This window comes from Stegodyphus dumicola, chromosome 1, assembly GCF_044657685.1.
Source record: "Stegodyphus dumicola isolate Sdum_Otavi_A_Nest chromosome 1, ASM4465768v1".
NCBI classification, from domain to species: domain Eukaryota; kingdom Metazoa; phylum Arthropoda; class Arachnida; order Araneae; family Eresidae; genus Stegodyphus; species Stegodyphus dumicola.
In genome coordinates this window covers 120,657,318-120,673,554 of record NC_140768.1, presented here as the reverse complement: position 1 = coordinate 120,673,554, position 16,237 = coordinate 120,657,318, and the positions used below count along the sequence as shown (strand labels likewise).

The 16,237-nt window shown below is 31.6% G+C and overlaps 1 protein-coding gene across 1 annotated transcript in view; it reads left to right on the top strand.

The window, feature by feature from the left end:
* LOC118191451 (uncharacterized) overlaps positions 1 to 16,237 on the top strand; it is a 474,239-nt gene that overhangs the window by 389,942 nt on the left and 68,060 nt on the right. Inside the window, exons 4-5 of the mRNA XM_085814123.1 lie at positions 5,603 to 5,674; positions 13,267 to 13,365. Coding sequence (XP_085670249.1) covers positions 5,603 to 5,674; positions 13,267 to 13,365 — 171 coding nt within the window. The remainder of the gene's footprint in view (positions 1 to 5,602; positions 5,675 to 13,266; positions 13,366 to 16,237) is intronic.

Here is a 16,237-nt window from a genome sequence, read left to right as displayed (position 1 = left end):
GGATTTCTGAATGTTTTAAACGATTAGCAATGTCAAACCTACAATAACACTTGCTGTTCTAGAAGGATCAAACTATGCAAGTTTCTCTTTTTTATAAACTTCGTATTCAAATAAAGCAAAAAATAAAACTCTCCCATAAAAAAATAGTTTAATCTCACTTTTCCTGCAAAATTTCGTAGAACATTACTCAATTTGAACTTAGCTCATCTTGAAACGAGGCTTAATTTTTCATCAAAAACCTATCAAGTTCATTGTAAGAGTCTCAAACAAGTGAAAATCTAAAATTTCTCGGTCATGATCACAGATCTGACGTAAAGTGTACCTACGTCTTATCTGGAAATCTGCCGTCTTTACGTTTCTTGAAATTTGTGAGTAAATGCTTGCAATTATTCGTTTGCGGATTTATCAAATCCAGCACACGGCATTAAGAATATCATCTCATTTACCATAAATTTATCACAAAAACTAAAATTATGGCTACTGTTGACAAAATATCATGAAACTTTTAAACGGAAGTGAAAAGGAATGTTTTTATTTCACTTTTAGGAATGAAATGACCTGTAGCTTATCATCAGTGATGATTATTTCTAGAAATGCATTTATTTCCTTATTCATGATGTTTTTGTTTCAAATCAGCCGTCCATAAAGAGTTAAATACATTTTATATCGCGAGTCTGACTTCCTCTGAATAATTCCCGGAATTGGTGAAACAAAACTTTAAATCCGCTAAAGAAAGCCTTTTCACTGAAACGTTTCATAGGAAAACTTTTCTTTCTTGTTCATATATTTGTATTTTATTACCTTGCTCTTTGTGATTAGTTTCGTATTTTTCTACTTTTGCTGGGATAAAGTTTTGTTACATTTGTAGAGACATTAGGGACATGAAAAATGAGCAAGGGCTTCACCGGGACTCGAACCACGGACCTCTGGAATACGCGTCCAGCGTGCAGATCACCACACCACGAAGGCACGCTAAGAAAATGGGAGAAATACCTTACATACTCCCCCTTTTAAAAGGTGACTGGGGTTTTAGGAAACGCAATCGCCAAATCCTGGGTGTGGAGAATCATCATCTACCAACCTCTTTACCTCGGGCGTCACTGTAGAAACATTAGGTTATTTGGAAACAGGAAAAGTGAAAAATGAGCAACACCTTCAAAGGGAATCGAACCACGGACTTCTGGAATACGCGCCCAGCGTGCAGACCACTACACCACGAAGGCGGAAGAAATATCTTATACATTAAGCAAAATTTAAGTCTTATACATTAAGCCTCAGTTATTGGTTAAAAAAGAATTTTGCAGTTATTATAATCAAAAGTATAAAGTATCTAATTTTACCACATATTATTGTCGTTAAAACTATAGATTTTTTTTAAAGATTTGAAATGCGGTTTTTTTAAACTTGATGTCAGAGAAATTAGAAACGAGTTTCGAGAGTTTTAAACGTTTTTAAGGAAAGGATCTTTAAGGACACTTTTCGATTAACGTATTTATTTAAGTGTAATTTGGTAGCTGTTCCTTATGCAGAAAATACAAAAAACACGTTATCTAAAAAAATACTTGCATCTTTTTTTATGCTGCATACAGTATGAATAAAACATCACTTCATTGCAAAAACTTTAAAATAAAGTATATGAAAGTCACAATATAAAACCAGGCAATCTTGCTTTCCTTTTATATTCCCTCTCATATGCCCTAGTCTCGGTTTCCAGTATTTCCAGAAAGCTGCTCTCCAAAGCCTAATCCAAAAAATCTCTATTATAAACCTTTCCAGAAGGGCACGAAAATGAGGTGGAGATAAACAAGACGAAAGGGGGGGGTAGAATCATCGTAGCGATAGAGCATCTCGAAGAAGAAAGAAAGAAAACAAAATAAGGAAAAACATCATTACTTTTCTTCCAGTGTGAAACCAAAAATGCAATACCCAGAGAAAATGGTGGGTGCCTATGTCTGGTGAGTGCTTGGTTCTGAGAACTTGAACGTTAAAAAAGTGAACATATGCCCTTTCTTGATCATATGTAGACCGAATTTTCTCTGAAGATAGTCTTCAATGTTCTCCCATTTTTTTTCTACTTATTTTTCCCCTGCAGTGATCTGTTTTCATTCAGACTCACTGTTTGTTCCCAAGACTGCCTCCACGGCCCAGAGAAATGCATTTACACGACATTTATTTTGACAAACTCTCGTGCGACTCAAACAGACACATGCCAACAAAGGGAAGAAAAGAGAAATCTGTTTTTTCCTTGATATAAACGCAGATTGTGACGAAAAGAAAGCGACAGTTTTATTGCTGAAGAAAAGACAGACCGGAACAATTTTTTATATCATTTTATACCATAAACCGTGTGTGTACTATCAATCTGGTGAAAATGTATTCGCTCTCCGATGCATCCAAATATATTTCTGACTGCAATATTAGATTCTGTAATCTCTTATTCTTTTGTGCTGCTTTCGTATAAACAGATAATAGTTGTTATAAATGCCTTTGTATAGATTCCGGCAGGAAATTCAATACCCCGGTTTCAGATAGCGTATGCATAATTTACAATTCAATCCTAAAAAGCCAGATATAAAACATAATTTATTAATAACATTTCTGTTTACTGCTTTATATTTCATTTTATATTTTAATGTGGAGTATTCGTTTTAGCTAAAAAACAAAAAGATTTTGCTTTCTTTTCCTTTTTTTCTCCTGATACATAGCTGAGCCTTTTTTTAATATAGGTTTCGTTCATGGCCAATATTAAAGGCCAGAAACATAACGGCTCGTAACTTAACTAAACCTACTTTGCACCCCTGTGTCCAATACAACGTTTGACGAGACTCCATTCAAAACGATTTGAATATTCAGAAATGAAGGTTTTTTAACTAGTACGGTGTGTAATTAAATATGAGAGGCTTTATTTTTTATCCGGGGTCACAGATCACATCTGGGATTTCTGAACCACAGCAGTCCTACCTAGTTTAAAGATTTGTGCTTATCCATACCTGCTTTACCTTTTTGAGATTTGTCTTGGCAATCGCGATTAGCGGAAGAAACATTTTGCCGGCAATCGAAATGTTTTGTGTAGTACAATTTGCCCCTTATTTCGACTACAGACTTTCCAAAACTTCCCCTCTCTAATTAAGACACAATAACACGCCGAATAAATACTAATTCAGAAGTCAAACAACAAAAATCAGCGTTATACCTACAAAATTTTCACAGGACTAGTTTCGATGGTTTTACCGAACCATCATCTTCAGCTGCAAAACCGCAAATGAGCAGCTGCAAAACCTCATTTGCGGTTTTGCAGCTGAAGATGATGGTTCGGTAAAACCATCGAAACTAGTCCTGTGAAAATTTTGTAGGTATAACGCTGATTTTTGTTGTTTGACTTCTGAATTAGTATTCCCCTCTCTATTTTATCGTATTCCCATCTACGCATATTTACTGACAAACTAACTCGCTAACTCGAAAACCTCTTCTAGCGCAACAGGGTTTCTTAGATGTACAAAATCCTGGATACGCAGCAGTAACCCGGATAATATTATCTGAATTCTGCATCAGGTTTTTTTTTTTCCATATAAGAAATTTTACCACCTGGACTTTTCTTAAAATGAGATTAGTTAACTCATATGCCCAAGTTTGGTATTTACCATATGTTCCGCTTTCAGCCTGGCTGTAGCTTTAACCACAGGGGATGCTTGTAAAATTGCATCTTAAATGCATCAAACCTTTAATTCACATGCCCTGGTTCGCTTAAGAAGTATTTTCCAATGTCTTTATACTGATTCGGTCCTTAATCCTGCAGCGTAGCTGTTTTTCTAGTCACATTTTGCTATGGTACTTTTTTTAATCCGATCCGGTATAATAAAAATTGCGTTTCTAGGCTTTCTAAAAGAACAGAACTTTTACTTTCGAAACTACTCGATGGTTTTGTTCGATGCACGCATAGTGTCCACAATAAATCCTAATCCTTCCATAGGAATTTCTAGTGGTGTAAGAATTAGGAGTCTTGGGGCGAGGGTAAAAGTTGTCTTTCGACATGGTTCGTGATAGAGTTGGTCTTAGGACATAGGGTTCTACTATATCTTGTAACTTATCTCAATGTCCTGCAAATCGTATTGTACTGAGAAATGAGTTATCATTTTAGTTGGAAGCAAATGACCAAATTTTAAGAAAGTAATTTTTTATTTATCTTTGAAATGAACAGAAGACACTACTTGGGCTGCAGATGAACCTCCGCTACTTACGGGTATTAAACATGATATAACATAAGTTTATTTCAATGTAGGTAACGTAATCTAAAACGATAATTTCAATGTAGGTAAAATAGTCTGAGACTAAATAAAAAATAGGCTACTTAAGCTCACTTAAGGTAATTAACGGCACTTAATTTAAGCGACGGTTAGTAAGTTTCTAAAGCCGGAATAACGGTTAAAGGTAACGGTAACTGTCTGGCTGCCAAAACCCTTCATTTTAAAACATTCAAACCCTCAGCTTATATACACAACAACAAATTTGCATTCTGGTGAGGATCACGCAAAGGAGAATTAAAGCTTCAAATCACAATATCTGGTTATTTAACTCATTATCTGTTTATTTACCATATTATTTCAATATAATGTCTTTTCATGCTTGTTACCTTCTACCATAAATCAAAGGCCCTGGATGCTACCCGGTGCAGTATTTTTTTTTCCTCGCACACAAGCTTTCTTTTACTTAGAAGGTTATGAAAGTTAGAAGACCATAACTTAAAAGTAGGGTTTTTATCTTGCGTCATTAAATCTATTTAGAATGCTAGTGGCAACATTAGGTTACGAAGCATGCTTTTATAGAATGGTTTAGTGTTTTGATTCATGTGAAATAATTTTTGGCTGGCAGTCATGAACTGATATGAATTGAAATGTCTGTTTGCTATTGTTCACTACCTTAAAACATTAGCCAAATGTTAACTTTGACTTTTTACAATCATTTTTATACGATTTTGGTCGACATCTCTGTCATTTAAATATTCAGATTACTATGTCGATAGCTTGGGTGGATGTATGCTTTCATGATGTAAGAAGTAGTAAGAAGGAGACATAGCTGTGCTGTATTGGGCTTGTTAGCTTCCAGATCCCTAATGTGAATAAAACTAAGATCTAGAAGCTACTGAATGGTGATGGATGGAGAACAAAATAAGTATATCAGTCACTAAAAGACGCAATTTATCGTATTCAGTTTCCTTTGCCTCGTGATTTTTATAGGCAGTTCGTTGAATCAATGTTTTGAAGGATTTAAGTTGTGTTAAAAGAAAAGGTAATCCAAATGTCTACCTCTCATGCAGATGAGCATAGCAATATGGCTACTCTCTGATGCGCTTATACATGTCTTCAAAGATAATATGGATTATATAATAATACTAATTCAATTATAAAATTTGCTTGATATGGCTTGAATCACACACCTTAAAAATAATTATACTTTTTCTCCTTGTTTACTTAATAATATTCTACTCTTTTTTTTTAATTTTCCAAAACTTTTTAATTTCTTTCCCCGTTAATTTAATTTGAATTCCATCATTATTATTTTTTCATGCCAATTAATCAAAATTATTATTATTATTTTATTTTAGATTTTGATCCAAAATCTGGAAATCCCAACTATCACCCAACAGTAACGAGTGTATTACAAAGGACCACTCAAGGTTTTCCCTTTTTAGTTTTATTTTACTGTCTTCCTTTCTTCTCTCATTACACGTTTTATTTCATTTCATTTTTCCTTATTTAACTCTTTTATTTCATTTCATATGTATACATATTTTATTTCCAGTAATGTTCAACTCATTGTTGATTATGACATTTTGGCTTCTATTTTAACTTGGTGGTAATAAAAATATTTTTTAATCTGTTTTTTCAGGTTATACCATATTATTTTATTCTTTATCGTTTAATTTTTGTTATTACATAAGTATTGTAGTTTGTATTCCTTCATAATGCAAAAGGAATTTGGAAATTATTTAAAGTTCCTAAAGTATATTTTTTTATTCCCGTCTACTGTACGATTTATACTATCACGTTGCACGTAATATTATTCCACATTATGATAAATAGGGAATAAAACTGTACATTCGAAATTAATTTCATTATTTTCCTTGTGTAATTAAATGACTTTTTAAAATTTGATTATTTTTCAAAAATTAATTTTTAAGGAGTATTTGCAAGCTATAAAACTTAATATAATCATAGTAGTATATTCTAGATTTAATTTTACTGAAAATTTTCAGCTCTTATATAAGAGACCCCCTCTCTTATATAAAAGGGACCTTCCTTATATAAGAGATATATAAGATATTCCTTATATCTTATATAAGAGAGGGAAAAGTCGCTTATGTTTCGATCTACATTTAATGGAATCGTAGAAAAAAATTTTCTGATTCTCCAAAAATACTTTTTTAAATTTTATTTTCGAGACTGGAATGTAAACATAATAGAATTAGACAAAAGTATTTTAAAATGAGGTAAATTAAACATTCTGTAATTTTAAATTTACTTTTAGCTTTTTCTCTTAAAATTTCTTAATTATTTTAAATATAAATAAAACTATTGAAATGTAAATAAAATTTCTCTCTTAAAACTACAAATAAGAGATGAAAAAGCGAGAACTGCGCATAATCGCTAAAACTAGCAAACTTATTCGTCTACTCCAGCGCTTCTTAAACTTTTTTCATTCTTGATTCCTTTTTATTATTGAGTTTTTTTCGCAAACGCAGATATTAAATATAAAATAAAGATATAAAAATAAATATTTTCCCATAAATAATTTATTTCTTTGGTAAACAATATACATATGAAAAGTAGTAGATAGTAGTTTTGGACTTTGCTTCAAGCATACAAAAATTAATGAAAGACAATTAAGTTTGAATGAGATGGATATACTTGTTTTTTGTTGCATAACAGATTAAATCTTGGTGCAATATTTGGACAGCGTTACTTGGATTTAACAAGCATTAAAGCTGAAAAGTCGTTTCACATAAACATATGGTGCTGAATGGCAGAACATTTAGTGCCATTTCAGAAATTAAGGGAAATTCATGTCTAATCCAATTCAGAATTCAACTAAGGATTTTGGGGGCAATTCAGGTTTTGAGACATTCGATAGTTCAACAAATTCCTTTCGGACCTTGCATGTATGGCAAATGGCAGTTGTTGCTGACGTGTCTATAATGAAGCCTATACAAATAGTGCCATGGGCGAAGATGACAGCCCTGGCAATCTGCAAAATGTTATCATAGTAGAGGTTCGATCTCTTAAAGCAGCAGTTTTTAGCAACTCAGGAAGCATGGCTGGACACTCGAAAATGTATGCGGTTGTCAATTCTGTGTCTGGGCAGTTATCACAATTTCTTTATGTTTCCCTACCCTCTCTGTGAATTTCAATCTTCTGTGGCGGCCAGTTCTATGTCGGATGATTAATCTCATTAACATCAATTAAAAATGCTTTTTAAATTCAACAAACTTTTGAAACCGAATTCTGACATAAAATATTCGAAAAACGTGTTAGTACGATTTTTGAGTTATTTATAATAACTTTCTCCGTTAAACTTTTAATTTTTTTTTCAATTATAAAACTGTCGATGGTCGAAAACATTTCAAATGAATCATTTTACACCATAATCTTTTAAATGTTGACTTTTTTAATAAAATCTTCAATTACATCATTCGAAGTAAATATATTGCTATTTTCTTCTTGAATAAATCGTTTAATTTCTTAAATATCTGCCAAACGGGACAGCTTTTAATGGCCATGAGTCATTTTGAAAAAGAGCAGCAAGTTTAGACTTTTGTTCGGTTAAAAATTTAATAATTTCGTTTTTAACAACAGTAATCCTCTCAGACTTCGCCTTCTTAACATCCATCTTGCTTATAATAATAAAGTTTTGCATTTGGAGCCAATGTCTCTATAGAAGTTTTAAAACAAACGTCTCTTAAGAGTACAGCATTTAATAAAGTTAATAATTTCAGCAGCATTCTGAAGCACATCCATGAATTCCGTTGGTAACTGCTTTTCTGCAAGGGATTCTAAATGGATCCGGCAGAATGTAAAAGTTATATGATCATTACCAACAGCTTTATTAAAAAATTATAAAACCAATATTTTTTTACTGCCGTTGCGTTTGCACTATCTACACATACGCTAAATGAACTTTTCCATTCCAAAATTTCAGTTTTAAGAAATTCGTCATTTTTGCTACACATATCTTCCCCTCATGTATGTTCTTCCAAAGGGCGCCGAAATTATAATTCTTCATTGATGTCTTCTTTATAATGTATCTCACGTATGCTAACAACTCAGCTATTTTTGAAGTATCGCTTAAATTAATCGTAAGTGTTCGTCTTTCTTTGAATCTGGTAATAAACTTCTTGAATCGGTCGTTGCTAATATTAGAAATTCTGTTGGCGACAGTGGTTGTTTCACAAAGGAATTTTCTGAATTTATCCCCATATTTACTTCCGTGTAGTGTGTTTAGCATTTTGATAGCAGCATGTAATACAAGATCTTCTCAAATAGTGTATTGCCTTTTTATTTTTAGCAATCAGAAATGTAGCTGCTTATTATACGGGTAAATATTTTAGCTAGCAGTCATAATATCTAGATTTTCACAGTGGTTTGAAATATTCTTTTAGTTTACTGACTTTTAGTTTGGATTTAGTTTCAGTTTATAATTTTGATGGTTTCATATTCTCCATAACCAAAATGTTATTGTATATTAAAAAAGAGATTGTTCATTACCATCAAAGTTGTTACAAGTCAATCCAGACTGAGAAATGTCTTATCATATTTTCTTTTTCCCATGTTAGATGCCTTCTGATTACTAGAAGAGACTTTCTTACAGTGTCAGGTGCACCATTACCTGTGTTGAGCCATTTATCCATGGGTAAAAAGTATCGTATCCTAAAATGCAGTGAAACAGAAACGATTGACTGTGCTCGAAAAGCATTATCGCTACTCTATTCGCAGCGACATATATCTTATTCACGGGACGCCTGTGTTACGTAATATGCGTTTGGGACATATTTTGATTCTGAAATAAGTTATATGCTAAAATAGCAATGCAACACCACTGCTGTGGTGCGTTCAGTGTTATTCTTCAAAATGTAAATATAATTTACAGCTCATTTTGGCCAGCATTACGATTTTATAACTGTTCTGATCAGGAAATGTAATATAGTAAAGATAATTATGGGATTACACATAATTGTTTTAAATCGTGCATTTAAATTAAATTTTTGCGATCGGACTTGAAGTCGCTACCCATAATTAAATAAGTGCTTAGTCTAGTCTATAACGTGTGCATTTTCTTAGATGCCTCCAAAGACTTGAGGAGTAGCCACTTTAACAAGAAACGAATATTTTATAAATTAATTTTAGCTAAAGCTAATTTAATTTTGCTTCAGTATTTTAATGAATAAAACATATTATTTACATTTTTATTGATTTTATTCTTATTAAATGAATAACTTATTTATTTTTAAAAGAAGAACAATGCTACAATTAAAGACAGTAAATTTTTAGAATCATCCAATACAAGTTCTATAAGTTATGAATTTAAAATATGAATGTTTATTTGACAATATAAGAGGATGATAGTGAAACCTTATTGCGAAATATTAATTGTCTACCTTTTAAGTTCCAATTTTCCTGTATGTTTATATAGTTCTGTATATTTCTGCATTTCAAATATGTTTTGGTTTTCACATACTTAAATTTCCTTAAATCCCATGCTGAATGTTTATAAAACGCTTAACTGCTTATATTTGTTACAATTAATTTGGCTTATCATATTTTCTGTTAAAAAACCCCTCTACACTACCTTTATCTACACTAATAATTGTAACATGCCTGTATTAGAAAATGCTAAAGCATTAAAACAACTCATGATAGAAGACCAATGTACTGAATGTTTCTCCTTTGACTTTTTGAGGAATAAAGTTAAATATAATAATAGAAGGCATTAAAAGCAAAAGAGCAAGAAACGTAGTAGTAAAGGTAAAAGCAACATTTAAACGTTTCTACTGTATTTCATATACATAATTTATATTTACTGGAGTAAAACTTAATACACTCATTAACTTCTAATTAAAAATAAAATTTGTCAATACTGCAAAATAAGATACAATTATTCTTAATGCTAAAAAAATAAATTAATGCTTTCTTCAGTGTAACCCAAAAACTGATCCAAACAGTTAAACTATTATCAATATTGTAAGCATTTATTTTTTTTAATAGCAATAATAACTTTCATATCACTTATTTTCTTTTATTTATAAAATAATAATACTGTATGAAAATAGTAAATTTGAAAGGATTACAAATTGAAAAACCAAAAAGAGTTATGTGAAAGGAAATGCACATCAATTCGTTGTATCATTAATCTGCATTTTAGAGATTGGGAAAAAATATTGTTAAACTTTCACAGCAAATAAAAAAACTTTTAAAATAAAAATTTATATTTGTCTAGAAAGTGTGTTAATAATATTATCTGTATTGTATCTGAAATACGATCCTTTTGTAGATAAATAATAGCTTAGAGATAACTGAACCTAATGTTTTCAATTCTTAGACTAAATTAGACCTCTCGATCACGATCGTTGAACTCATTGAAATACGATCAGAGCTAATATTATTTATACGGGAAGAACAGGATCTCAGTTAAAAAATGAGGAAATATATTAATTTATGAGTAGATGAATAAATGTATTGTGTGCAAACAATAAAAAATTATTTATTGGTATACCAATTTTTTGTAAGGCGGTAAACCTCTTTTTTAAGTAAGAAATGCAATGCTGTAAAATATTCAAGGAAAAATAATGCATACTTTAAATGTATTTCAGACATTAAGGACACTTTAAAGGTCTTTTGATACTGGTTGCCCACGCAAGACTATAAAATAAGGAATTGGGAAACTGTTTTCTTTTTTAAGAGAATAAACACGAATCTGTCCGTTAAGTATTTGTAGCTGTTAATTGCTAGAATATCTGCTGTATAAATCACACATTTTTTCATGTATTCACCGCCTCTTAAAATACTAGTTTCCAATAGGGAAATTTTCTAAACTGTTTTTTGTAACTTTCTTTCCTTGCATCGAATTTTTAAGTATATCAAAACTCCGTTCTTGTGCTCTGTTATTTATCTCAAAACGACATGACAACCGCTAAATCGATGAATAAAAAAGTCTTGTGAGGGTACCATGTTTTCATTCGTATGCAAATTACTTCATTAGTCGGGGATTTCGGTGCATCTGTTTCGGATATCGATTGCGGGAAATTTATTCAAAAATACGTCATCTTTTATTTTACTCTTTTTAGGATTGAAAATGGCTTTTTTCAATCGAAGTGAAAGAAAACACATTGATATTGAAATTTTTCCGCCTATTGCATAAAATGGAAATTTTAATGCTTATTTTTCTTGAAAAAAAGTTTCAGTAGGTAGCTATTGTTTGCGAATTTAATATACATATACTTTGCTCTTTTAATTTTACCACCAAATTCTATCTGACAGACTTTATGAAAAACGCCATTGTGGTTAGATTAATTTATTTACATCAAAGTAAAACAATTATGCTTTAGAATATGCTGGAAATCGGCAGAGTGCCAAGAATTCTTAACTCATAAACACGCAAACTAAAAACTGGTAATATCATACTCAAAGCATATTAGCTTTGATAACGATAAGCCTACTGATACGTTGGATATGAATGCTTTCATGTAGGAATATAGCTGTAATAAACGTAATAAACTCTATTAAAAGAGTTTAAAAGCTTAATGTTCATTATTTCTTGCAGCTTTTATACCATACATTAATTTTCTAATTTTAAAATTTTCATTTTATTAATTACGGCGAATATTTTTATAGATCGAATGATCGAAATATATAAATTCTCAAGAATTCCACGTTCTCCAAAATTAATCCTAAATCGGTGCAAAACTTGATTGTGAAGAAACAGCGTACATGAAAATATAACTGAGACAATGGAATATTAGAGTAACCGCACTATATAAAGCAGCGAATTTGTTAGTTGAATACGATCTTTATTTGACTGATTTCAGGAGTTTGGATAATAAAAAAAAGAAAAATTTATATTTTTAAAAGAAGCATTAAGAAAAGCAACTTTATAACTTTAATAAACAATCACAGTCGCCCAAACGGTATAATGGTTAAGAAAGCCTAATGCGGTACCGAAGGGTTCAAAGCCCTTAAAAGACATGGATGTTTGTAAATGTGTAGTATCTGTGCGGTATGGGGTCACTCTAAATATGTGGCTAACATCATATAAGTCCTATTGTGTGGTTTGGCGGAAGTGGAGAGGGGAGGGAGACCCCACGGACCATCCTTCCCGGAGGGCTGTCGCTCAAAATTGGGGTGAAAAATAGAAGTTCAGCCTCTCTTTGGAGTAGATTCTGGCAACCATTCTTCCGTGTAATATAGACACTACAACAACAAAAAGAAACAAACAGGTGATGGTGAATTCAGTGTAAAACAGCTTCAACGCTTCTTCGTATACGTAATGCGAATACATTTACACTGCAGACTTGCCGTTACGCAGGGATTAGGTTCGAAACCTCGAGAGGGTATGGATGTTTGTAAATGTATTCTGTCTGTAAGGCATGGGAGAACTCAAAATATGTGCTGAGCCTTCAGTACTTGAGAGAAAGTAGGGGTATAGGAAGAGGGAGGAGACCTTCGTATCCGCCCTCCGGGTTGCTTTCTTTCAAAACTGCGGTGGAATTGGGCATAAAGTCGGATTGTCACCTGTATGGTAGTCAAGGCTTTGGCCAACGACAAGCGAAATCTTGCACGCCTTGCCACGATAATTATTCGTGTACTTGTTTTGATTAAGGCGGACGAGTGGGATTAGTAACAACAACGACGACGACTACTGACTTTGAATTTACTGTGGAAAATATCAATTACCTGATGAAACATTTAATGCACAATGAATATGATTGACAGTTGATCCAAATATAAGTTGGAGTACAGCACGTCTTTTACATTGATTTGAAATCTTGCACTATATAAAGGTTCCTACAAGAACTTTGCTAATTTTCAATTCTTCTGCATACTCTTAAGTTTATCAGATCAGTAAATTTTAAACTTCCCTTTATAGTTTACTAAAACCAAAACAGTTTCAGCTTCAAAAAATGTCGTTATATGTTGCTTTATCATATTTTTATATTTTTTTTAAATTTTATTTGGGCACAAGACCGATTAGGTTTCTTTTTCTCATTTTCCCTTACAGTACCCCAGTTTGAACTAGGTACCCACAGTTTGGACACAACTAAGTCTTTTGAATTTGATTGGTTGGGAAGATCACCTACGAAAGGAAACCGAGAAAACGGTATGCAAACTTAATATTGATGTGCAAGATTATATTTCACCTTCTTTATGATGTCTGTTTTTTAAGACGCTTCTAGCGCATGTGGTAAAGCTCTGTAGAAAGGTTCCTATTAGAAACGGTGTACCTAGATTATAAAACAAATTTATTAGTGTCTGTCAATTTTCTTATTTAGAATTTAGTATTAATTAGAATTTAAAATTTTTATTTTGAAAGTATTCTGAATTTGTAATAAAGGCCACTAACATTCGTTCAATCAAACTAATGAAGCAACCTTATCTTTTGGAAATCGGATTTTCTATTTAAACTCACATGCTTATCTTTTGAATAGATTTTAATTTAAAATTGGCTTCAATAATGAACGTTACTACTAAGAAAGATACATTTGGAAAACTTGGTGCTTGTGTCTCATTCCTGGTAATTCCGTTGTTGGGAAATTCGCTGAAGGAAATTCCATCTATAAATTATTTACACTCACAGATGTAAAAAAGAGAAGAAAAAAATATATTAAACTCTTTTGTGAAAAACGGTAAAATTTTGCTTCCGTCAGGTTTTGTTCAATTTTCTTTACATTTTTGGTCTCATACACTCCTTCTGACTGAGAAATATGAAACTGAATATTCTTTCTAGCAATATATGCATATGATGACACAACAAAAAATCCACTTTTGTATATAAATGTTACTTCTGGATAGCAAATTTGAAAAAAAACTGATTACATACTGTACATAAAGTTTTAAAATAGTCATTTAAAAGTTTATAAATATATCATTTAAAAGTTTATAAATAAATCATTTAAAAAATCTGAAAACTCTTAGATTTTATATTACATCCAAAGAGACGTTTTTTAACGTTTTGCATGTTAGCATTATTCATTAAATATCATGTTCTTCGCACTTAAGTTATTAAATTAAATTTTAATTAAATTCAGCAGCAATACCATAAAATATTTAAAAACAGCATATCTTGAGAATTTCCGACAGACAGTCTCCAACGCCGGAGATAAAAATGTTTTTATCCTACAGTGTTGCCTCTGCTCACTTTGAAATCGTTGAGTTTGTTAATCAAAAATTCGTTAAAGGTTTACAAAACATCAAACAGATAAAATAAATTCGAAATTCAAAATTTGAGCGTCCAGGTGTCCATGTTCTGGTGGAGGATTACGTTATTCAAAATTTGATGGCTCTGGGTACCGTCGTTTTTTCACAATGCGAGAAACATACATGCATTCATACTGATTCTTCATTATTTAATTTCTTTAAATATAATACAGGGTGATCATATTTGTTGGTAACAATTTAAAAAGTGATTCGCCGTTTATAGTGGCACACCACACGTTTATAGTGCCGTTTTGAGACTAATAGCTCTTTTGGGCTACCACCCCTTTGGGTTAATAAAAAAAAGTATGGAATTTATGTATTTCAACGCGCGTGTACATGCATACATGTATGCGTAACCGCATATATAAAAGTGAAGCATGGTGTTTAAAATCATTTTAAGAGTCATCAGTATGAATACTAACCTTTTATTTTGATCGGAATATGGATGACACATGATCCATTTTACATCCATTTAATGGAGTTTTATATATAAACTCTGTAGAATTTATTATGCCACTATTCGGGATTTTATATTTTCTTCGATATCATTTCTTGCATTTGCTAATGCTTCGTTTACTGGTTTCATATTAGAAAAGTTAGCGGCTTTGAATGTCGCATTAGATCTTAAGCATTCACTGAATATGTACAGGCATTTATGTGTGTTTGTAAATTTTAAGGTTGCTTTTTAATGCAAAAACTACTATATTCTATAGTTTTAAATCATTTAGATGTTATAGATTCAGTTCTACTCTTAACAGTATGACAGGCGTAAGTTTTCAAGTTTTCTACTAATAAAACCTCCTTGTCTTTCGGAATTTTAGCTCAACTTAACTAAGCTTATTAAATTAATATTGTTTTCTATTTCTTAACTGCAACCCAGGCATCCATTTAATGAAGTTAACTACGCAATATTCACTCAAAATTTCTTATGTAAGATCCTTTATTAACCGACTGAATGAGTTTATCTTTTAATCTTTCTATTGATCAAGCGAGACATTCCATAGACAGACATTTTAAACAGACGGAAATTTTTTCCATCCACAACTTTCCTAATCAAGTCATTTATTTTGCACATCACCTGTACTAATTTTTAATGAAGCTGTGTCCTTTTGGTGGGTCAAAACTAATGACATCTTTTTGCCATGTACATCTGAATTTTGCAAAATTAATTTTATTCTTTCCAAATTTTAAGCTTCAAATTTTCTATTAACAGATATGGGCTATTTTTACATAACATAGAATTATTTAAATTAATTTATAATTATGACTTCTGATGTACTAGCTCATGAAATACTTACATTTAAATCTATAGGTGTTTGTTTTTTTTTCTGGTATTTGAATCTTATTAGTCACTACTTAAATTTTTCTTGTATTCTTATTCACTATTATTCTTATTCTTATACACTATTATTAATAGTTGAAAGAATGTGCTCTTTGTCGCTGCTATTATTTTGACAAGATTCCAGCTCAGAATTGATTAGCAAATTTTGAATTCTAAAGTTAGTCAAAAGCGTCTTTTGTGTACAAAAAGTATTTTCCGCTATAATGACAGCTACTCCAAGAAGTGTCAAACAAAGAAATTTGGATGACATCATGCATTTATACTAGACAATGCTAGAACTATTGAATTTGCTTTCAGATCAACGACAGTATTGACCAGGCAAATTTCAGACCAAACATTCAAGAACAGTGTATTTACACACAGTTTTGAGTATGCATTTTTACGCGAACTCTTATTTAAAGTGTTTTTAAACGCACCTATGGAGTAGTTTACC